The sequence below is a fragment of the Odocoileus virginianus genome, chromosome 2 (assembly GCF_023699985.2).
Source record: "Odocoileus virginianus isolate 20LAN1187 ecotype Illinois chromosome 2, Ovbor_1.2, whole genome shotgun sequence".
Classification (NCBI taxonomy): Eukaryota; Metazoa; Chordata; class Mammalia; order Artiodactyla; family Cervidae; genus Odocoileus; species Odocoileus virginianus.
The window spans coordinates 14,534,378-14,559,938 of NC_069675.1; the positions used below are offsets into that span (position 1 = coordinate 14,534,378).

Genomic DNA, 25,561 nt, shown 5'->3' on the forward strand with positions numbered 1-25,561 from the left:
GCATCGACTTCTCTTTTTTAGGGGTGGGGGGCACTTGGCATGACGGATCTTAGTTCCCTGACCAGGGATCGAACCTGTGCCCCTTGCAGTGGAAGTGTGGAGTCTTAACCACTGAACTGCCAGGTAAGTCCCTGCATTGACTACTTAAGTACCTTCATTATCCAGTTTGATTCTGAAGTCAGACTGTGCTAAATCATTTATTCCCTGACCTTGGAGTTTCTTACTTGGCTTCACCATCAAGTAATCTAATGGGAGTGTTTTTCCTGAGAGTGTCTGAGCTTTTCCTGAATGAGACCAAAGTCACAGCCCAGGAATATGGAAAGGGAGGAGAGCAGAGGCTCTGTCATGGGGATTATGGATCTTCTTCATGGTTTATTCTGTTTGTAGAACATATAAAAGCAAACTGATACTTACTTAGTCCATGCAATTCCTGAAACAGAGGATAGTTCCACTTTTCAAGGGATTTAAGAAAGAGGTTACAGGCTTCTGAACCCTTCTTCAAAATCATGTGAATGACCGCTCTTGCAGCATCCTGCTCAAGCTTCTTGCAGCAAATGACATCTACTTCTTCGTAATTCATAACATTCCATACAAATAGCTCGTCCAAAATTTGCTTTATCACAGTCATTCCCATCCTTTGAATGAGAACTTGACTGTTCTCCTTTATGAAATTCACTGAGGGAGTGAGGGGAAATATACATATTTATTCATTTATACAAAATATGTATACTAGCATCATGTTGCCAGAGCATTAGTGTTACTCATCCCCCCACCACCACCTTCTTTGGACCTATCTTGAATTATGGGAATGCTGAATGCTTGAATTCCAGGCCTTCAAGAAGAGCTCTGTAAAGCCCCTCATTCTTAACATCAGAGTCCTTGGTGAACAAGATGTTTTATTCTCTGATAACAAAGTAAAGTGAGTAATCTTGTCCTCACTATACAAGCGTAAGGTCAGGGGGGGTAAGATGTTGGGATTTCAAACAAGGAGACTAGCATACAATCTGCCAGTTGCTACCATCTGTGTAACCTTGAGAAAGTAAAAGTGTTAGTTGCTCAGTCAAGTCTGACTCTTTGCAACCCCATGGACTGTAGCCGGTCAGGCTCCTCTGTCCATGGAATTCTCCAGGCAAGAATACTGGAGTGGGTAGTCATTTCCTTCTCCAGGGAATCTTCCCAACTCAGGGGTCAAAGCCAGGTATCCTGCATTGGCAGACAGATTCTTTACCGTCTGAGCCAGCAGGGCAGCCTTGGCAAGTTGCTAAGCCTCTTCCGGCTTCAGTGCTGCGCTGCTAACTGTTGAAAACACTGCCTCTCTGCGGGTAAAGACCCAAATCCATAGCACCTACCAATGTGCACATTATAAATATTTCCACTATGGCCAATTTCAAGCTAACAATGTATGTCAGCTGGCTAGCATAAAGCATAAACATTCAGCAATCAGGTCTCATAAAACAGTAAGAACCAGCTCCAGTATACCATTGGTTCCTTATCTGTACAATGGAGTTGAGAAGTTACTTATGAAGTTGTAATGAGAATTCATGTATAGTATTTCATAGAAAGTAATAGCTCAATAAATGTTAGCTACTATTGTTAGCCATTATTCTGTTGCCATCACTCAAAGTAGTAGCGCATTTTATCTGCGGTGAAATTTGGTGTTTTCTGAAGAGTATCACTGCAAAATGCTCATCTCTCATGGTGAGGTTCCCTGGAAAAGCTGTCTCATGTCTGACTTGCCAAGATCTAACTCTCCCAGGCAGTCCCTGCCAGCTCTGAGAAATGTCTCTCTGGTGTCATACTCTCAGACATTGTCTGCATTACTTTTCTCTCGGGTTAGGCTGCTCCTGCTTTTCAAATCTTTCTTGACAAATCCAAGTGGATATCTGCTCCCAAAGACCCCAAGCCTTCTCTGATCTGAACTGCATCGTCAGGCGCTCAGACCTCCAGAGTCCCATCGCAGGTCCTCCTTGTCTCTGTCGCTGATCTCTACTGCTAACCTCAGCTGGAATGTCACCACATTTTCTGAGATGATACACATGTTCTATATTGAGCAGTTGAAATGTGGCTCGTGTGGCTGTGTGACTGAATTTTAAATTTTATTTAATTTTTGTTTATTTAAATTCACATTTTAGATAGACACATATGGCTACTTGCTACTATCTACATTGGACAGCATACTCTAGACCTGGTCATCAAGGTGGAAAGAGTTACATCTTTGTTGCCACTTAGACTTCACCATGTTTCTTCACAATAATTTTGACAGATCTCTGTGCTGTCTTACCAGGAGGATAAGCCTGAGCAGGTGATGGCAGGGGACCAATGTTTTAAAACCATTACTCTTGTGGCTTATCTGTGGTTCTGCCATTTATCACGGGCCACCATATTTATAACTGAATTCTCCAAATCACAGAAGAATATATGATGGGAATTCCATATATAACTGATCAAAGGAAGGCATAAATTGATTTTTCTATTCAATACCACCCATATTTGAAAGCACACTGTGTAATCAGGCAGATTTGATTTCTAGTATACTTACTTTTTCTGAATAAAAACTTCCCAGCTTTCTGTATCTCAAAAGACAGTATTATTTCCAAATGGAGAAATTAAATATGACTCCAATATTATCCTCTTCTTTCTGTAAAATGGCTCCTCATTCTGTAAAACTAACAAGACAGAAACTATCAGGAAGCAACCATTGTCACTTTCCTTTCCTTTTTTTCCACCCCAAGAAGAACATAGATTACATAATGTTTGACATCTGTTTTTTTCATTTACTGAAGTTTTTGAGAACTTCCTGTACCAGTTAAGCATTAAACTGCTTCATTTTATTTTTTTTAAGACTTTTTTTAATGTGGACCATTTTTTTTCCATTTATTTTTATTAGTTGGAGGCTAATTATTTTACATCATTGCAGTGGTTTTTGTCATACATTGAAATGAATTAGCCATGGATTTACATGTATTCCCCATCCCTGTCCCCCCTCCCACCTCCCTCTCCACCCGATCCCTCTGGGTTTTCCCAGTGCACCCGGCCCGAGCACTTGTCTCATGCACCCAAATCTGGGCTAGTGATCTGTTTCACCCTAGATAATATACATGTTTCGATGCTGTTCTCTTGAAACATCCCACCCTCGCCTTCTCCCAGAGTCCTATGTGGACCATTTTTATAGTCTTTACTGAATTTGTTACAACATCATTTCTGTTTTATGTTTTGGTTCTTTGGCCATGAGGCATATGGGGTCTTAGCTCCCTGACCAGGGGTTGAACCCACACTCCCTGCACTGGAAGGCAAAATCTTAACCACTGGATCACCAGGGGAGTCCCCAAACGGCCTCGTTTTAAAAATCAATCTCATTGACGTATACTTCACACACAATAAAATACAAGGAACTTTCACAAATGTATACACCAAAGTTAATTTTTCCCCAGTCAAGATTTAGAAAATTCCCATCAGTGCAGAAAGTTCCCTGTGCCTCTTTGTAGTCACCATCAAGGAAACCATTGATCTGATTTCTTTAACTATAAATTACTTCTGCCTGTTCTAGCACATGTGTGTGTGTGTGTGTGTAGTGGGAATTCCTAATAATGTACTTTCACAGCCTTGAGAAATTTCACACAAATAGCACCTGGAAAAGCAGTGTATATTAAGAAACTGTGTTAATGATTATCTTTCATGTTTTTCTTAGAATAATCACCTTGTTACAAACCCCAAGACCAGACCCAGAAGGGAGTATGACTGGGATTATGAAAGCATGGACCTTGGAACACCGGGTCAGCATCAGGCATGAATGCTGCCTACACACTTGCCAAGTGTTCCCAAGACTAGCCCAGAAGGGAAAGGCCTGGGGGAAAAACAAGGAGATCTGGGCTATGTCAGTGTAGTGTCTTGAGAAAGATAAGATCTAAGAAAAGTCTTGTAATCTGCAATTAGGAGTAAAATCTGGACTCAGAGTGGACTCTACACCTCAGTCCAATAGAGGCTGCAGGTCCCTTGGCCCATTACTCCAGATTTCGTATTCTGTCTTCATTCTCATCGCTTGCTTGACCATTAGGGCAACATGTGTGCTCAGTTGTGTCAAATTTTTTGTGACCCTGTGGGCTGTAGCCCACTGATATTCTCTGTCTGTCAGATTTTCCAGGCAAGAATACTAGGATGGGTGGCCATTTCCTCCTCCAGGGGACCTTCCCAACCCAAGGTTGGAACCCACTTCTCCTGAGTCTCCTGCATTGGCAGGCAGATTCTTTTGCCACTGAGCCACCTGGTAACCCCCTGCCTGTTCTAGAAGTTCATGTAAATGGACAAATGTAGTGTTACTCTTGTGTCTGGCTCCTTTCACTTACTATTGTGCTGTTAAAATTTGCCTCTTTGTTTGCAGGTGTTGATAGTTCAGTCCTTTTTAAATGGCTGAGCGGTATTTCACTGTTGGAAAAGATCTATTTACCTATTAGTTCAGTTGATAGACATTTGGTTTGTTTCCAGTTTTTGGCTGTTATGAATGAAGCTTCTGTGAACATTCATGGACAAGTATCTTTATAGACATATGTTTCTATTTCTGTAAAATATGGAAAATAAAAAATATGATTAGTACAGTGGTTTGCCTTTTATTCGTCTGCATCTTTTGAAGAGCAAAACATTTTTATTTTTATGAAGCCCAACTTACTAATTTTTTCTTCTTTGATTCATGCTTTTTGTGTCCTATCAACAAAATCATTCTCATCCTGAGCTACAAAGATTTTCACCTATTTTCTTCTAGAGGTTTTGTCAGTTTAGATCTTATTTAGGTCCTATTTATTTGTTTGTCTGCTTATTTTTGGCTGCATTGGGTCTTCGTTACTGCACCTGGGTGTTCCCTCGTTTTATTTATTTTTTTTTTTTATTTTTTTTTTCCATTTATTTTTATTAGTTGGAGGCTAATTACTTTACATCATTACAGTAGTTTTTGTTATACATTGAAATGAATTAGCCATGGTGTTCCCTTGTTTTAACAAGTGGCTGCTGCTCTCTAGTTGTGATCCGTGGGCTTCCTGGTGCAGTGACTTCTCTTTCTGGGGCACATGGGCTCCAGAGCTTGGGGGTTCAGTAGTTGTGGTGCATGAGCTTCAGTGCTCCGCAGCATGTGTGATTTTATTTCCTGGACCAGGGATTGAACCTGTGTCCCCTACACTGGCAGACAGACTTTTAACTGCTAGACCACCAGGGGAATCCCCATGATCCACTGTGAGATAATTTTCCTGGTTATGATGTGAGATAAGGAGTTGAGTTTCACTTTTTTCGCATAGGGATATACAGTGTTTCCATCATGATTGGTTGAAAATATTTTTTACCCATTGAATTTATGAATCTATTTCTGGACTCTATTCTGTTCCACTGGTTTATGTCTGTTCTTATGCCAATATCACACTGTCTTGATTACTGTATCCTTATAGTAAGTGTTGAAATCAGGTAGTGTAAACTCTTCAATTTTTTTCTTTTTGAGAATTGTTTGCATTCCCATATTTATTTTATTTTGTTTTATTTTATTTTTACCATGACAAGTTAGGGCAGTTTATTACATAGCAAAAGCAATCAGAACAGAGAAACAGGAAATGATGGCGAACATTAATAGTAATGCAGCTTCTAAATCACCTAAGTCCTAGAATCAAACCTCCTGTTTTCCAAGTTGTAGATGGTACAGGGTGTCACAGTTCAACCCTTCTGCCTCTCTTCAGAGCCTGGTTTATTTCAGTTCTCGGCTGTTTCCTGTGTAACTTCTAGATCAAGAAAGTGTGAATAAACTTTATATAAACACTTAAAATTTATTTCCTGAAAGCTCACCAGACCAGACTTGTGAATCCTCCCTAGTCTGCATAGTAGAAAACAAGTTATATAATTTCTGTTTCTCAGGGCAGAAAGGGCTATGCAAGACACAGAACACTGGGACTGATGCCGGAAACCTGGAATCATATTTTATTTATTTATTTTTAAATATTATAATTTTATTGGAGTATAGTTTATTTTCAATGTTGTGTTTCAGATCTGCAGCTAAGTGATTCAGTTATACATATACACATATTCATTCTTTTTTAGATTCTTTTCTCATACAAGTTATCATAGAATACTGAATAGAATCTCCTGTGCTATGCGGTAGGTCCTTGTTGGTTATATATCTTACATACAGTAGTGCATGAATGTTTGGGACTTCCCTGGTGGTTCAGACAGTAAAGAATCGGCTTGTAATGTGGGAGACCTGGGTTTGATCCCTGGGTTGGGAAGATCCTCTGGTGTGTATGTTCATCTCAAGCTCCTGGTGTATCCCTCCCTGCTACCCCGACATTTCCCTTTTGGTAACCATAAGTTTGTTGTCATTATCTGTAAGTCTGTTTCTGTTTTGTAAATAAGTTCATTTGTATCTCTTTTCAAAAAATTAGATTCCACATATGGGTGGTATCTTACGATATTTGTCTTTGTCTGACTTATTCCACTTACTCTGATAATCTCTAGATCCATTCATATTGCTTCAAATGGCATCATTTCATTCTTCTTTATGGCTGAATAATATTCCTAGGTTTAAGCAAACTAAATGTCCATCAACAGAGGAATGGATGGAGAAGTTGTAGTACATATATACAATGGAATATTACTCAGACATTAAAAAGAATGAAATTATGCCATTTGCAGCAACATGGATGGACTTAGAGATTATCCTGTCCCAAGGAAAGGAAGGAAGCTATTGTCATAAACTACAATATTGCTGAAATTTGAGATGACGCTAACTGCAACAAACTAGTCATAAAAAGATGAAAACTGTGTGCTTTAACTTACATGAAATGTCTAGAGTAGCCAAAACATTCACAGAAATAGGAAGTAGAATGGTGGCTGCCAGGAGCTGTTGGAAGGGTGGAAATGGGGCATTCTTGCTTAAAGGAAGCAATTTCAATTTTGCAATATGCAAAAGTTCTGTAGATTCTACCACAGTGTGAATATACATAACTGCTACTGAACTGTACACTTAAAATTGGTTAAGATAGGGGAGTTCCCTGGCGGTCCAGTGGTCAAGACTCTGCTTCCACAGTTGGGGCATTGGTTCCAGGAACTAAGACGCTACAATCCATGTGGTGTGGCCAAAAAGTAAACAAATAAAATAAAATCCAATGTCTGTTTTTTAAAAATGGTTAAGATGGTAAATATCATATTACATGTATTTTGCCACATTAAATTTAAAAAAAAATTGTCACTGAGTTTCCTTTTGGCCATCACTATTATTAATCCTGTCATATGACTATTATTAAAAATTAAATTATATAAAGGAGGGAGGTGTCTGAAATGATTTGTTTAAATGTCAAATATGTGAGAAACACCCCGCTAAGATGCAAATAGTCATGCTCTTAGGGCCAAACTTTTCATCACTGGACATATAAACGAGATTAAGATGGAACTTCTTAGATGACTAATGTATGGGACACCAAAGAACTGGACCCCAGTGCATCTGTGTGAGGTGCCAAGCATCTGAGGCTTTCAGAGATGAGAGAAGCAAGAAAAACTACAAGGATGAAACAGAGTCCTTGAGGACAATTTTTCCAACTGCTGAACTCATTACCAGGTCATGATATCAACTGAGGGCAGGCAGACAGATTGAAAACCACAATCACAGAAAACTAACCAATCTAATCACATGGACCACAGCCTTGTCTAACTCAAGGAAACTATGAACCATGCCGAGTAGGGCCATGACCAGATGGATGGGTTATGGTGGAGAGCTCTGACAAAACATGGTCCACTGGAGAAGGGAATGGCAAGCCACTTCAGTATTCTTGCCTTGAGAACCCCATGAACAGTATGAAAAGGCAAAAAGATAGGACACTGAGAGATGAACTCCCCAGGTCGGTAGGTGTCCAATATGCTGCTGGAGATCAGAGGAGAACTAACTCCAGAAAGAATGAAGGGATGGAGCCAAAGAAAACACAACATCCCAGCTGTGGATGTGACTGGTGAGGGAAGCAAGGTCCAATAGTGTAAAGAGCAATATTGCATAGGCACCTGGAATGTTAGGTCCATGAATCAAGGGAAATTGGAAGTGTTCTAAGAGGAGATGTCAAGTGTGAATGTCGAAATTTTAGGAATCAGCAAACTAAGATGGACTGGAATGGGCAAATTTAACTCAGATGACCATTATATCTACTACTGTGGGCAAGAATCCCTTAGAAGAAATGGAGTAGCCCTCATAGTCAACAAAAGAGTCCTAAATGCACTACTGCGATGCATCTCAAAAATGACAAGGCATTTCCAAGGCAAACCATTCAATATCACAGTAATCCAAGTCAAAGCCCTGACCAGTAATGCTGAAGAAGGTAAAGTTGAACAGTGGTTCTATGAAGACCTACAAGACCTTCTAGAACTAACACCCAAAAGATGTCCTTTTCATTATAGGGGACTGGAATGCAAAAGTAGGAAGTTAAGCAACACCTGGAGTAACAGGCAAATTTGGCCTTCGAGTACAGAATGAAGCAGGGCAAAGGCTAATAGAGTTTTGCCAAGAGAATGCACTGGTCATAGCAAACACCCTCTTCCAGCAACACAAGAGAAGACTCTACACATGGACGTCACCAGATGGTCAACACCGAAATCAGATTGATTATATTCTTTGCAGCCAAAGATGGAGAAGCACTATACAGTCAGCAAAAACAAGACCAGGAGCTGACTGTGGCTCAGATCATGAACTCCTTATTGCCAAATTCAGACTTAAACTGAAGAAAGTGGGGAAAACCACTAGACCATTCAGGTATGACCTCAATCAAATCCCTTATGACTATACAGTGGAAGTGAGAAATAGATTTAAGGGACTAGATCTGATAGAGAGCCTGATGAACTATGGATGGAGGTTGGTGACATTGTACAGGAGACAGGGATCAAGACCATCCCCATGGAAAAGAAATGCAAAAAGGCAAAATGGTTGTATGAGTAGGCCTTACAAATAGCTGTGAAAAGAAGTGAAAAGCAAAGGAGAAAAGGAAAGATATTCCCACTTGAATGCAGAGTTCCAAAGAATAACCAGGATAGATAAGAAAGCCTTCCTCAGTGACCAATGCAAAGAAATAGAGGGAAACAACAGAATGGGAAAGACTAGAGATCTCTTCAAGAAAATTAGAGATATCAAGGATTTCACGGAATTAGAGATTTCACGGAAAGATGGGTTCGATAAAGGACAGAAATGGTGTGGACCTAATAGAAGCAGAAGATATTAAGAAGAGGTGGCAAGAATACACGGAAGAACTGTACAAAAAAGATCTTCATGACCCAGATAATCACAATGGTGTGATCACTCAGACATCCTGGAATGTGAAGTCAAGTGGGCCTTAGAAAGCATCACTATGAACAAAGCTAGTGGATGTGATGGAATTCCAGTTGAGCTATTTCAAATCCTAAAAGATGATGCTGTGAAAGTGCTACATTCAATATGCCAGCAAATGTGGAAAACTCAGCAGTGGCCACAGGACTGGAAAAGTTCAGTTTTCATTCCAATCCCAAAGAAAGGCAATGCCAAAGAATGTTCAAACTACTGCACAATTGCACTTATCTCACATGCTAGTAAAGTAATGCTCAAAATTCTCCAAGCCAAGCTTCAGCAATACATGAACCGAGAACTTCCAGATGTCAAGCTGGCTTTAGAAAAGGCAGAGGAACCAGAAATGAAATTGCCAATATACGCTGGATCATCGAAAAAGCAAGAGAGTTCCAGAAAAACATCTATTTCTGCTTTTTTGACTATGCCAAAGCCTTCAACTGTGTGGATCACAATAAACTGTTGAAAATTCTGAAAGAGATGGGAATACCAGACCACCTGACCTGCCTCTTGAGAAACCTATATGAAGGTCAGGAAGCAACAGTTAGAACTGGACATGAGACAACAGACTGGTTCCAAATCGGGAAAAGAGTACGTCAAGGCTGTATATTGTCACGGTCCTTATTAATTTATATGCAGAGTATATCATGAGAAACACTGGGCTGGAAAAAGCACAAGCTGCAATCAAGATTGCCAGGAGAAATATAATAACCTCAGATATGCAGATGACACCACCCTATGGCAGAAAGTGAAGGTGAACTAAAAAGCCTCTTGATGAAAGTGAAAGAGGAAAGTGAAAAAGTTGGCTTAAAGCTCAACATTCAGAAAACTAAGATCATGGCATCCAGTAGCATCACTTCATGGGAAATAGATGGGGAGACAGTGGAAACAGTGTCAGACTTTATTTGTTTGGGTTCCAAAATCACTGCAGATGGTGATTGCAGCCATGAAATTAAAAGATGCTTACTCCTTGGAAGGAAAGTGATGACCAACCTAGATAGTATATTAAAAAGCAGAGACATTACTTTGCCAACAAAGGTACATCTGGTCAAGGCTATGGTTTTTCCAGTGGTCATGTATGGATGTGAGAGTGGACTATAAAGAAAGCTGAGCGCCAAAAAATTGATGCGTTTGAACTGTGGTGCTGGAGAAGACTCTTGAGAGTCCCTTGGACTGCAAGGAGATCCAACCAGTCCATTCTAAAGGAGATCAGTCCTGGGTGTTCATTGGAAGGAGTGATGCTGAAGCTGAAACTCCAGTATTTTGGCCACCTCATGTGAAGAGTTGACTCACCGGAAAAGCCCCCGATGCTGGGAGAGATTGGGGGCAGGAGGAGAAGGGGACGACAGAGGATGAGATGGTTGGATGGCATCACCGACTCGATGGACATGGGTTTGAGTAAACTCCAAGCGTTGGTGATAGACAGGGCGGCCTGGCGTGCTGCGATTCATGGGGTCGCAAAGAGTCGGATACGACAGAGCGACTAAACTGAACTGAACTGAAATTTTGAAGGTCAGTAGGGCTTCCATGGAGGGATTTTAAATATGCTTGGAGGGGGTAAGTTTGGAATTGTTCTTAAAGGAAATCAAAGTTATGAGGCTGTAAAAGGGAAAGGCTATGTCTAGGCCGAGGAAACTGCACAAGGTGAGAACTATGGGGGAAAGAGCCTGAGAAAAGGATTGGGACAACTCCTGACTGTGAGCAAGGGCCTAATTTGTATTTTGATGCCTGGATTGAGGTAAATTCCAGCTCTAGCACCGACAGGCTGGGAATCCTCAATCAAGGTATAGTGACTGGTACACAGAAAGGATAACAGCTGCTATAGTTCCTTCCTTCCCTTCCTACATGCCCCTTGGAAGAAAGCGTGGGTCAGACCTCCGTTGAATTGGTCAGAGTTTAAGTGAGAACAGAAAAAAGAGGGAGAAGATAGAGGAAAGAGCCAAGAAGTTTTTTATATTCACATATAAACAGAATAAACTAGACCCAAAGTTAGCCATCCATTCACTTTATCTGCAAAAGTGATTAAAACTTTACATGGATCATCAGGCAGGAATCTCAGCTGATTTTGAACATGTTAAAAATTCATACTCAGTTTGGATACTGGAGAGTCTTCCTACCCACAGAGAAGTCTGTGACTAGATCAGAAAACCTAGTCAGAGACTGTTGACCTGTTACTTATTTTTCTGAAGAATAAACTGCCTGTAGTCCAAAGCTCAGGTCATCCAATCTGTTACCCACTGGCATTAAGAATAAGACTGACCAGGTGGCTCCCCTGGACCCTGGCTGTGGCTCTGAACACCCCCAGCCCTCACCCTGAAGCAAAATGTCAGAGAATAATTGAATTACATAGAAGATGTCCTTTTCCTATATTTGTGCTTTGGAAAATATTATTTAGACTAATTCTAAAAATAGGTATTTTCTTCAGAATGGTTACATGAGTTCCTTAGAGAACTGAATTTCCTCAGGACCCATAAAACTCATGTCTATGCAGCATTCTATAGTTTATAGATAAAATTAGAAAAAAAGCTGTTAGGACTTGCCTGATGGTACAGTGAATTGAAATCTGCCTGCTAATACAGGAGACATGGGTTAGATCGCTGTTCCAGGAAGATTCCACATGCCGTAGAGCAACTAAGCCATAACTATTGAGCCTTGTGCTCCAGATCCCAGGAGCCACAACTACTGAGCCCACGTGCTTCATCCACTGAAGCCTGAGAGCCCTAGAGCCTGTGCTCTACAAGAGAAGCCGTCGCAATGAGAAGCCAGTGTACCGCAACCGGAGAGTAGCCCCCACTCACCGCAGTTAGAGAAAAGCCCACGCAGCAACGGAGACCCAGCACCGTCATAAAGAGATAAATAAGATTAAGCAGGAAAGCAGTTGGGACAGAGATGATCAGCGGGTATTATCTGTCTCCCTTTCCAGTAAAAAGGCTCTAGTCTAGAATGTACTGAGATCTCCAATAAACTCCAGCAATCTCACAGATTATTATTACTGTTAATGTTACAGGCTTAATTGTGTTCACCCCACCCCCCTGAAATCCATTTGTTGAAGCTCTAATCTTCCTGGTGTCCTTATAAGAAGAGTAGATTTGGACACACAAAGAGAGACCTGAGAGATGCATGCCCCAAGGAGAGATCGTGGGAGGACACAGGGAGAAGGCAGCCGTCTGCAAGTTAAGAGAGCAGCCTTAGAAGCCAGACCTGCCAACATTCTGTCTACCTTGGACTTCTGGCCTCCAGGATTGTGAGAAAATAACTTTCTGTTGTTTAAGTCACCCAGTCTGTGGTATTTTGTTATGGTAGCCAGAGCAGGCTAACACAAGTAGTATTATAGAAAGTCGCTGAACTGTTAAGAGAACCGTGACAAGAAATGGGGTTCTATCCCATCTTTAGACAATTCTTTAGACAATTATTGCATAATCTGCAGCAAGTCACTTGACCTCTCTCTGCATTTTCCCCCTCTCTCCTCCAGGGTCATAAGGATTAACTGAGATAAAGTCCGTAAAGACCCTATCGATAACAGGGGTCCTCTAAGCATCCTTCACTTCTCTGTCTAGATAGCAGCTTTCTCCTAAGTGAGGAGAGTGGATGGACTGAGCAGTGCCCCCACGCCTTTTCAGCTCTGAACTTCTGCAACTCTAGCAGAAGTCTCATGAATGAGAGTAGGTTTCGTATCTATAAAGCCCCAGAGCATTTTCAAAGTCCTTCCCCTCACTTTGTCTCACAGTAAACACAGATGCACCCCTCTGACTTAACTTTAGTTTAAACCTCAGTTTTGAAAAACTGGACGAAACCCCAGCAGACCAGACTCATGACCCCTAAAGTCTCCCTGCTGGCAAATCCAACCAGCCATGCAACACTGCCCTCTTTAGACTTAAGGCTTCATACTCAGCAGAAACAAACTTTAAATGAATGTAAATCCAAATGTCAATATTTGGTTCCAAAACCCACTTAATACCCCATTCTCTGACCCCACAGTACCTGGCTGAGCAACCCGGTTGCCCTCTTCTTGATGGATCAAAAGACACTTTTAAAATGAAAGTTTCTCATCATGGGCTAAAAATGAAAATAAAATTTCTTTTCATTTGCTTTCTGTTTCATAGCAAAATCCAGTGTTCTTGTAGGTCTGAAGTCTCTCCATTCCCGGAAGGGGATTGTAAGAGAAGGGCAAACATTGACAAGTTCCTCTTTTTCTTCAAAGCACAGAAAGAATGGTTTGGACACAGTATGAACTTCCAGTTCAAAAAGAGAAGATGAGTGTTAAGTACAAGTGAAATGAGCTTAAAAGATGCAAAGCTGGAAATTCACATCAGGAAAGGAATTACTCATTTTTACCCCTGTTTATTCACAAAACGTGAGTTCTGTTGCTGTTAGTTTATTATTCTATAGCTTAAAATGAAAACAACGTGTTTTGAACATTTAATGTATATTAATTTTTATTATTAGCCAAGACAGAAAGCAAGAGAAATGAAATGAGCAGGTTTGGTTAGTTAAAGTTTATTGCTACTGCAGTCAAGTCATCCTTATCATCTAGACCTCGGGTCCCAGACTGCATGTGTGCTAAGTCGCTTCAGTCATGTCCAACTCTGTGTGACCCCATGGACTGCAGCCTGCCAGGCTCCTCTATCCATAGGGTTCCCCAGGCAAGAATACTGGAGTGGGTTACTGTGCCCTGCTCCAGGGGATTTTCCCGACCCAGGGATGGAACCCGTGTCTCTTATGTCTCTTGCACTGGCAGGTGGCTTCTTTGCCACCAGCGCCACCTGAGAAGCCCTTGGATTCCAGGAGACTTTAGCAAATGCATTCTGTTAGTCACCAGAGTCCTGAGCAAGATTAACACAGAGCAAATGGACCACCACTGTTGATCCATTCCATGATAGTATTCAGGGCATCCTCCTGACTTTGAAGAGCCACTGGCTCCCACTTGTACATACACATCAAGAGCTTGTAACCACAAGTTCCAGGAAGCAGGTTTGCACCAGGCCTCAAGAATGGAGACATTTTCCCCAGCACTTGTCTTTAGAATGCCGTTCTTTCATACTCTTTCCCCTACCTTGGCACAATCAGGAACTTTTTATGTTACAAAACTTATTTCAAAAAGAGCTTTCTAACTTATCTGATATAGAGAGATATTGAAGTTTTACCCTAAATAAATTCAACATTCTTGGTTTTCTACAGTATTAACAGCAGTGCATCCCAACTTGTGAGAAGGGTTTCTCTGAAGTGAGACCACGGACCGTGCTATCAGCCTGGATTTTTGAACTGTTAATGAAATCTATATGGAAATGTATGTTCACAGAGAAAAACTATAAAGATAGGCACCAACAATATTAACAGTACTTATCTCTTGGGGATAATTTAAAATTTTCTTCTTTTGTTTATCCATATATTCTGATTTTCTTTAACAAACACCTATTACTTTTATAATAACAAATGATGTAAAACAGGATAGAAAGAGGGAATGTGGAAATGTGATTGTAGTGGGCCATCCAAATATTAATGTATCAAGTCTTAATCCCTGGGATCTGTAAATGTATCTTTGTAGATATGGTTAAAGCTCTTGAGATGGGAGGATAACTCTGGATTATCTGGGTAAGCACTAAATGCAATGAAAAAAGTGTCCACATAAAAGAGAGGGAGAAGGAGACTCAGACAGAAAAGGAAAAGACAATGTGACCATGGAGACAGCAATTGGACCGGCTGTGAGTCAAGGAATGCTGGCAGCCACCTGAAGCTAGAGGAGGCAAAAAAATGGATTTTCCTCTAAAGCCTCTGGAGGGAGTGTGGTCCTGCTGACAACTTGGTATCAGCCCAGTGATGCCGATTTTTGACATCTGGCCTCCAGAGTGTGAGAGAGTAAATTTCTGTTGTTTTGAGCCCCCCAGCATGTGGTATTTTGTTATAGCAGCCACAGGAGACTAATGCTGTGGTTTATCATGGTAAAATGAGCAACATGATATCCACCCTCATTCAAGCACATACTCCATGTGGCCTCGTCACTGTCCTTTGCAAACAGATTTGCAGTCAGGTGTTTTCAATACATTTAGGATGCATGCTCTGCTGTGCTCACTCAGTCGTGTCCGACCCTGTGCGACCCCATAGACAGCAGCCCACCAGGCTCCACTGTCCCTGGGATTCTCCAGGCAAGAGTACTGGAGTGGGTTGCCATTTCCTTCTACGTTGGCAACTTCCTAGTATGCCTGAAAAAGGAGAGTCAAAACTTCTTGACTAACTCCTTTAGGAAGTAGGGGTATATTGTGTCTATTATTCTCTGTTTTATATATACACATACACTACTTTTTAAAAATCTATAATTCCCCATCCTTTCTCCTTACAACTGGCCTAATAATTCAGATGCACTAATATAAGAAAGGCTTTAGTGAGAGAAACTAAATGTGGGAGGACAGATTGTTGATTTTCAAGGTAACTGAAATCCTCTCCTAAAATTAACATTTGAAATAGCTGGAGATATTTGGCAAAAAGGAAAAAATACCTTAAGGAGGTATGATAGCTGTGTTCAGATGCCCACAGGGGCGTGGCCTAGGGAAGAGGGAGCAGGTCTCAGATATTTATGACAAATAAATGCTGTTTACAAGGAATCAGAATCTCATTTAAAATGCCAAGAAGCCCAAAGATACTTCTTTAGGGTAATGTACTTCTTTAGGGTAATTGGTGATTACCTTTTACTCTCCTTGAATTTTAAAATACCCTTCCAATAATTGAAGAGTTTCCCAAATTATGAAATCCGTATTCCTAAATCCTTCCCTGGTGGCTCAGCTGGTAAAAAATCTGCCTTCAATGCAGGAGACCTAGGTTCAATCCCTGGATAAGGGAAGATCCCATGGTGGAGGGAAAGGCTACCCAGTCCAGTGTTCTGACCTGGAGAATTCCATGGACTGTATAGTCTATGGGGCCACAAAGAGTCAGACACAATTGAGCGACATTCACTTTTCACAAAGCAGAAGCTAGAAACTCTTTTTTCTAAAAAAAAAAAAAAAAAAAATTATTTCTTAAATAGTTTTTTCTTTTTTTGAATATTCTACTTATTTTGTGTATTTATTTATTTATGGCTGTACTGGGTCTTCGCTGCTCCATGCGGGTCTTCTCTAGTTGCAGTGAGCGGGGGCCTCTTATTTCAGGGGCTTCTCTTATTGTGGAACATGGGCTCTAGAACGTGAGACCAGTAGTTGTGGCACACAGGCTTAGTTGCTCTGTGGCATATGGGATTTCCCGGACCAGGGATTGAACTCATGACTCCTGCATTGGCAGGCAGACTCCCAAACACTGGACCACCAGGGAAGTCCTTGAAAATTTATTTATTTTAATTAGAGGATAATTACAATATTGTGATGGTTTTGGCCATAGATCAGTATGAATTGACATTAGGTGTACATATGTCCCCTCCCGCTTAAACCCCCTTCCCACCTCCCTCGCCTTCCCACCCCTCTAGGTTGTTGCGGAGCACCGGCTTTGGGTTCCTTGAGTCATACATCAAACTCCCACTGGCTATCTCTTTTACATACAGTAATGTATATGTTTCAATGCTATCCTCTCAAATCATCCCACCCTCACCTTCCCACACTGTGTCCAAATGTCTGCAGAAATCCTTGTTCACAGCGTTCCTTGAAGTTAGTGCGTACACACATACCCTCAGGGGTCTGCTGATTGGAAGCCAACATAAGACTACAATTGGAGCGCCAAGGGGTTACAGTTTGAAAGCCATCCTGGTGAAACAGCAGAGAGGCATCCACCTGGTGAGAGCAGTGGCACAGTTGCTCCACCTCTGTCTTGCAGAGCCTGAGTCCAGAGGGAGAGACAGTAGGGTTTCCAAGTGACCCAGCACTGAAATTACCTGTTCTTGCCCACACAGCCTTCCAGTCCTGGTTCTCTGCACCTTCCTAAAGATTCTGTTAGTTTTCTGATCTCGTCAATAAATTCCTTTTTTGCTTAAACTCTCTGAAGTGGGTTCTGTTGTACTTGTCATGTAAAGTACTGTCTTAGCAATTGATTGGCTTCAGTTCTCTAGGAGGTTGGCATTTGCTTTATGTGGGAAGTTGAGTTAGTTCTGATCTCTATCTAACTTATGATTCTGGGAGTTAGAGTGGTAAAGGTATGGGAAGCAGGACATCCAGGTAAATACATTTGATCAGTGTCCCATAAACAATTTGCAATTACTTTTCCACTACAGCTGACTTAAAAATTGAAGCAAGAGTGTACAGAAGACAGCTGGGCCAAGGCTTACCTGATAGTCCTTCTCAGCCATATAATAATTCCTTTAGGTAAAGCACAGGCCTAACCACTCAGTCTATTTTTACAGTGGAAATATTTTGAAATGAGTCTATGATGACTCTACCTTCCTTTGTTTGATTTAGTGATGAATCTCACAGTTAACAAATTCAGGTGAGAACATATGCAAACTTTGTTTCTGTATAAATCAAGCTGCTGTTCTGATACAGTCTCCATTTCAGTTGATGGTAGACTTCTAATCTATTCATTTGGAGGTAAGCTTCTCCAGTTCAATGAACCTTCAATCTATCCAGATCTATAATTTAGTCATATTCCAACTTAAAACTCCTGTTTATATTGTTTCTTCTCTCTCCTTCATGGGAGGTATTCTAAGTTCTGACTCTAACAGCAATAAGGAGGATCAGAAGCCTCTTCTCCACTCAGTTCCTCTGATGGAGCATATTGCTGCTGCGCTCATCTTGAGTGTGGTGCTTTGCTCGTGGGTGTTTAAGTTCCATTTCCTGATGTGCATTCTATCTGGTTGCCTGATGCCAGGAGACTGCTAAAGTGTGGTTCCTTCCTCCTATTGCTCCAAGTCAGCAGTTTACATCTCAGCCTTTGAATGCATGTTTTCCACCCCTGCCTGATACACTGGGTCTCTCTCTGTTTCTCCCATCTCCTCACGGAAGGCTGGGAACCTCAGACTTCCTGAATGCTACAGGGAAGCCTCCAGAAGCTGGATGGGAGGGGCTTCCCCCTCCCAACCACGGATGCTCTAGATTTCTGGATCAGTGGACTCAGGACCACTGAGAAACTTCTTGAGAGGAAAAAACGAGCAGAGATAACTGGTTAGTATCTAAAATAATTCATCCATCAGATTTTATTGAGGGTGGTCCTAGATTAGGCTATTTATGTTTGAAAAGTGAACATACTGTTTTCTGTTTTTAAAAAATTGATTTTGCAAAAGCATTTTTGTATGTAATTAATGAGATGATTACCTTTGGTTCAATGAAGAAAATACAGCAAGCACTGAATGAGATATATATATATTTTTGGAGATATATTTTTTTACTGTTTGAAAGTAAACTGCTTTTATCCTTATAAAATTAAAAAAGCAATACATATTAATTTCAGAAAATTTGGAAAACATAGAAAAGCTTAATATAGAAAAAAGTAGATGTCACTCACAATAATAATCACTTGGCACTTTGAGATGTTATCCTTTCAGTTATATTTTCTTATATCTCTGTATCTATATAATATTAGGACCATATGCAAATTGGGATCATGCTAGACTGTTTTACAAACAGATTTTTTTCGCTTTATGAAGAATTTTGAGATTTTCCTCCATATCATGAAATAACTCAAGAAGATGATTCAGTGTATCATTTTATTAATGGATGTCCCACAATTTCCTTACCCATTCTCCTGGACATTTAATTGTGTCCAAACTGGACACATTTATTAATCTTTAATAAATGTCCTCAATGTGCACATTTTAAAAAATAAATTCTTTTTTCTTTTTTGGATTCATTGCATGACTTATGGGATCTTAGTTCCCCAACCAGGGATTGAACCCAGACCCTAGCAATGAAAGTGCCACGTCCTAATCTCTGATCCTCCAGGGAACTCCCAGAACAAATTCTAAAAAACAGAAATTTGGTGTCAAAGAAAATACACTTTTTAAAGATTTTAAAATAAAATTTGTCAAGAGAAAAATCAGACAGCTCAAATTAATGAGTTTTAGCACTTCACTATGTATGGGGAGATGCAAGAGTCTGGGTGCAATAAAATCATTCTTATGACATGATGCATGATGTGTATGATATATGAATGAGTATGAATGATGCATTATACATTCATACATATGAATATGTGATATACAATTTGTTAAATTGTTTTTTAGGAAAGATATATCTATGTAACTATTGAGAGATGAACCATTTATAACCCATAACATTGGGCACTGCATTATCATTCACTTAATCTTTGCTAATCTTTATTAATATAAAATGTATATATATATATAATTATATACATATAATTATATATATATAATGTATAAAATATAAAATATCTCACTATTACTTGATTATGCCTTTCTTTAGATTATTAGTCAAGTTGAGTTCTTTTCATCTTTGCTGACAATTCTGAGTCCTTATTTTATGAATTGTCTGTTCAAGTCCTTTGCCTCTTTATTTATTTGTTTTTTTGAAGTACAGTTGATTTACAGCATTGTATTGGTTTCAGGTGTACAGCAAAATGATTTATTTATACATATATGTATATGATTATTTTTCACTATAGGTTATTATGAGATGTTGAATAGAGTTCCCTGTGTGATATAGCCTCTTTTTTACAAATCAACTTTATTGATTTACAGTTTACATACATGAAATTGAACCCACTTAAAGTTGTTCAGCTGATGAGTTTTGATAAAGACCACCACGAACATAACAGAGACCCTTTTTATCACTCTAAAATTTCCCTCAAGCTTCTTTGTAGCTTTGGTCCCAGACAACCACCAATCTACTTTTTGTCACTATAGATCATAATTTCTCTTATTTAGAATTTCATATGAATGGAATCATAAAATATATACATTTTTGTGTCTGTTTTTTATCACTCAAAGGCTTTGGAATTCACTCATATCCTTATGTGTATCAGTAGATCATTCCTTCTTATGCTGAGTACTATCCCATTGTATGGCTATATCACAATTTATCCATTTATCTACTAATCTATTGATGGACATTTGGGTTGCTTCCAGTTTTAGGTTGTTATGAATAAATCTGCTATGGAATACAATGAAATGTTACTGAGCCATAAAAAGGAAAGCATTTGAGTCAGTTCTAATGAGGTGGATGAACCTAGAGCCTATTATACAGTGAAGTCAGAAAAAGAAAGATAAATATCATATACTTACACATATATATGGAATCTAGAAAGGTGGTACCGATGAATTTATTTGCAGGGCAGCAATGGAGAAGCAGACATAGAGAACAGACTTATGAACACGGGAGGTGGGGGAGGGAGGAGAGGGTGAGATGTAGGGAGAGAGTAACATGGAAACGTCTATTAACATATGTAAAATAGGTGCCATGGGAATTTTCTGTATGGCCCAGGGAACTCAAACAGGGGCTCTGTATTAACGTAGAGGGGTGGGGTGGGGAGGGGGATGGGAGGGAGGTTCAAAAGGGAGGGGATATGTATACCTATGGCTGACTCATGTTGAGGTTTGACAGAAAACAACAAATTCTGTAAAGCAATTATCCTTCAAAAAATAAATTTTTAAAAAATCTGCTATGAACATTTCATACAAATCTTTGCATAGACATAGGTTTTCTTTAGGTAAGTACTTAGAATTCATGGATCCCATGTTAATGATATGTTTTCAACTTTATAAGTAACTACTGAAGTTTGTTTTTGTGTATGAGAGTTTCACAGACACATCCTCTCCAGTGCTTAGTATTATCAGTCTTTTTCTTTTTTTAAAAAAAATTTATTTTTATTTGGCTGTGTGGTTATTAGTTGTGGCACACAGAATCTTCACAGCAGGATGCAGGCTTCTCTAATTTCAACGCACGATCTCTAGGGCACGCGGGCTTTGTTGCCTTGCAGCATGTGGGATCTTGTCAATAGTTCCACAACCAGGGATTGAACCTGTGTCTCCTGCATTGGAAGGCCAATTCTTAACCACTGGATCACCAGGGAAGTCCCATATCAGTCTTTTTCAATGTAGCTGTTTAATGAGCCTGCAGTAGCATCTCATTGTGGTTATAGTTTACATTTCCATTGTGACTAATAATGTTGGGTACTTTTAATATGCTTACTGATGAAAAGAATATCTTCTTTGGGAAAACATCTGTTCAAATCTTTTGTCTATGTTTTTAATGACAAGCTGTAACAATTTGTTAATTATTCTACAGGCAAATCATTTGTCAGATATATGGATTGTGACTATTTTCTCCCAGTTTATGGTGTGTTTTTACAGTGACTTAACAAAATCTTCAACCATTTTTAATTTTTATGCAGTTCAATTCACCATTTTTTTTTCATGCTTTGTGTTTCTCCGTCACATTTAAGTTTGTTACCACAAGATGGCAAAGATTCCATCTGCAATCTTAATTTTCCTTTGCCACATAACATAATGTATTCACAGGTTCTGGGTATTAGAATGTGGACATCTTTGTTGTTGTTGGTTGTTTGGTTGCTAAGTCATGTCTGACTCTTTCTTTGGAGGGGGCATTATTCTGCCTACCACATATGTCCTTTATCAGAATGAGGAGCTACTCTTTTGTTCCTAGTTTGCTGTGTATTTTTTATCACGACACATATTGAGTGTTTACTAAGTGCCAACCACTCTGCTAATTGTTTTATACAGGTTATGTCATTTAACCCTCACCTACGACATGATTATCATCCTCAATTTACAGAGGAGTAACTTCCCCAGTGTCATATAACCAATAAGTGGCAGAACAAGATTTAAACAGAAATATGTTAAGACTTAAGTTCAATCTTTTAGTAACTGCTAAAAATAAACTGGGCTTCCCTGGTGGCTCAGACGGTAAAGAATCCGCCTGCAATCAGGAGACCTGGGTTCGATCCCTGGTCAGGAAGATACCCTAGAGAAGGGAATGGCAACCCACTCTAGTATTCTTGCCTGGAGAATTCCATGGATAGAGGAGCCTGGTGGGCTACAGTCTATGGGGTTGCAAAAGAGTTGGACATGACTGAGCAACTAACACACACACATAGATTGGATATTATTCACTTTCTGCACAAGGTCATTCAGTTATCTTTTTAAACCGCTTTTATTGAGATATAATTCAAATACTTCCCACTTTGCTAATTTAAAGTGTACAATTCAGTAGCTTTTAGTATATTCTTAATGTTGTATACCCACTTATGCAACATACAGTCAAATTTAGAACATTTTCATTACACAAAAGGAAAACTTGTACTCTTTAGCTGTCATCCCTAACCCCTACACGCTCTAGCCCTAGGCAATCAGTAGTCTACTTTCTGTCTCTGGAGACTTCCCTATTCTGGATATTTCACATAATTGGAATTATAATATGCATTCTTTTGTGACTGGTTTCTTTCTCTATGTATTTTCAAGATTCATCTATGTTGTAGCATTAACTAATTACTTTTTATTACCAAATAATATTCCATTGTATAGATATACCAACTTTACTTATCCATTCATCAACTGATAAACATTTAGACTATTTCCGCTTTTGGCTATTATGCATAATGATGCTATAAATGTTTGTGAACAAGTTTTTGTGTGGTCATAAGTTTCCATTTCTCTTGGGTATATACCTAGGAGTGAAACTGCTAAATCATACAGCACATCTATGTTTAACCAGTTGAGAAACTGAAAGACTGTTTTCCAAAGTAGTGGCACTATTTTACTTTAAATAATGAAAAGTGGTGTTATCATTCCTCTACATCGTTGTCAACACTTGCTATTGTCTTTTTTGTTATAGCCATTCTATGGGTGAAACGTGGTATCTAAATTGCTTTTTGCATTCATTTACACTTTCATTTATTTGCCCTTTAAAAAAATAAATGAACAGGGACCTCCCTGGTGGTGGTCCAGTGGCTAAGACTTTGTTCTCCCAATGCAGGGGGCCTGAGTTCAATCCCTGGTCAGAGAACAAGATCTCACAAACCACAACTAAGAGTTCACATGCCACCACAAAGACCAGACACAGCCAAATAAATAAATTATTTAACATAAATGAGCAGGTAAATAGCATAATGACATATTTGTGATAAGTTCTAGAAATAGCCAGGGTACTATCATTGAGACTAATATGGCAGTCAAGGAATCTAGGAAGGTGATATTTAAGCTGAGTTCTCAAGAATGGATGGAACCAGCCCTGAAAATGCCAAGGAAGAACTTTCCAGGTAGAGAAGAACAAGCACAGAGAGTTGAAAAAACTCCAGGGTGATTGATTGCAAGTGGGAGAGTGCAGAGATGAGGCCAGTGAGGTAAGCAGGAGAAGGTAAGAGAGTTTGGATTTTATCCTAAATACAGTGGGAATCCATGAAAAGGTTCTACACCGAGAGAGGCATGATGGTGTTCTTGTTTTAAAAGATCACTTTAGCTGCTGCATTGTAAAACCAGTTAAGAAGTGTTCAAAGATTTCCATGTGAGAGCTATCAGTAACTTGAATAAGAGTGGCAGTAGTGAAGATGAACAGAATTTCTTCCAAGCTCTATTTGAGATATAGAACAAGCAAGACCGGATGGGACCTGAGGGGTGAGTGAAAAGGAGGAGTCAGTAATGACATTCAAGTTTCCGGCTTCAGTGAATGAAGGTGTCATTTACCAAGATAAAAATGAGTTAGCACTGGTATGTACTGGCACCAGATATGCTTAAATAAATCTTGAACTTTCAATTTATTTTTTCTGGAGTTATTGTCCATTCATATGCTTCCTTGGTTATAAATATGACAATTGACTGAGGTCTGGTGGCTCAGAAGGTAAAGCGTCTGCCTACAATTCGAGAAACCTGGGTTCAATCCCTGGGTCGGGAGAAGCCCCTGGAGAAGGAAATGGCAACCCACTCTAGTACTCTCGCCTGGAAAATCCAATGGACGGAGGATCCTGGTAGGCTACAGTCCATGGGGTTGCAAAGAGTCAGACATGACTGAGCAACTTCACTTCACTTTCGCTTTGATTTATTTGCCTTTATGCTACAGTTTGTTGTATTACATTCTTCTCTCACTAGTATTAATTCAAAATAGAAAACATTCCCTTCCATTCACATCTAAAGTGTCTCTTCGACCCACTCCTTAGATTCTACTTTTCAATCACTCTGAAGTGTCATAATTTAATTGAAATCATTAAGATGATACTTTCAGGACTTCCTTGGTGGTCCAGTGGTTAAGACTCCACACTTACACTGCAGGGGGCAAAGGTTAGATCCCTGGTTAGACCTAAAATCCCTCATGCTCTGTGGTGTGGTCAAAAAAAGGAAGAAAGAAAACTGAAACAAAAAAATCCATCAAATTGGCGTGTTTTTAAAAATATTATGTCTAGTATTAATAACAAGGATGAAGGTAGGGAGTCTTACTGTGTCAATGGAGATACAATTTGCTACTATCTCTTGGAAGACAATTTACAAATATGGATTTTAAAACCTCAGACATTCATACTCTTTGATCTGAGTTATTCCTCTTTAAAAATATATCCTAAGGAAACACTCATGAATATGTATTAATACAGAAGTACAGCTATAAGGTTGTTTATCATGGTGCTGTTTTATCATTATGAAAATTTGGAAAGAAAGTCAATGAAAACAGTTTATAAATTATAATATATCCAGTAAATGAATAAAAGACAACATTAAAATGTTATAGAAAAAACATGGTGACATTAGAAAATGTTAATGTTATGGAATACAATATATACTTATTTATAAATACTTCAAAAAGTATTGTAAGAATTTAAGATACTAATAGTAGTTACCTCTATAGGTAATATAACAGATGATTTTTCTATACAATTTTCTCCAATAAGCATGTAATAATTTTAAGATAAGATGAAGAGTGATAAACTAAAAGACAAAACAAAACAAAAAAATCCGAATCCCACTTAAGTTTGAGTTAATTTCAATAAACATCACAACTAAAGTTTTTTAGTCTGAAGACTAGCATCTTAAACAATATTTAAAACATGAGAATCAAATAAGCAAATTAAATATAGCATGTGTACCACTTCTGAAGGTCAACAAACCCATTATTTAAAGAAACAAAACAGGACATGACTTCCTGAAACAGGAATCATAGTCCACAAATATCCTGACCTCAGCTGCCCAAAGTCTGGACTGGAGAAACGAATGTCTATAATTTATTAGGATTATATCCTCATTGTCAAAATGATTACGGAGTGTGTTGCAGCACCTGGGTAACGACATCAAAAACTGCGCTGTTAAATTTTGTTGTAACTACTGCAAACTGATGGCTAAGGTGCCAAATTCAGTTGACAACAGGAGCT

General features: G+C 39.3%; 1 protein-coding gene and 1 long non-coding RNA gene across 4 annotated transcripts in view; one reads left to right on the forward strand and one right to left on the reverse strand.

Moving 5' to 3' along the window:
* The window catches only part of NLRC4 (NLR family CARD domain containing 4), a 33,318-nt gene extending 30,692 nt beyond the window's left edge, over positions 1–2,626 (reverse strand). The window contains exons 1-2 of the mRNA XM_070476593.1: positions 2,540–2,626; positions 415–675 (exon numbers count right to left, since the gene is read on the reverse strand). Coding sequence (XP_070332694.1) covers positions 415–675; position 2,540 — 262 coding nt within the window. The 5' untranslated portion in view covers positions 2,541–2,626. The remainder of the gene's footprint in view (positions 1–414; positions 676–2,539) is intronic.
* The window catches only part of LOC139038249 (uncharacterized), a 32,438-nt gene extending 15,164 nt beyond the window's left edge, over positions 1–17,274 (forward strand). Inside the window, exons 3-5 of one of the 3 annotated variants that reach the window (XR_011491196.1) lie at positions 22–123; positions 13,524–13,676; positions 14,501–17,274. This is a non-coding gene — a long non-coding RNA (uncharacterized lncRNA). Of the gene's footprint in view, positions 1–21; positions 124–1,837; positions 4,593–13,523; positions 13,677–14,500 lie in introns of those variants that run through there. The other 2 variants (XR_011491195.1, XR_011491197.1) reach the window with 2 other exon arrangements.
* Positions 17,275–25,561: the final 8,287 nt, after the last annotated feature.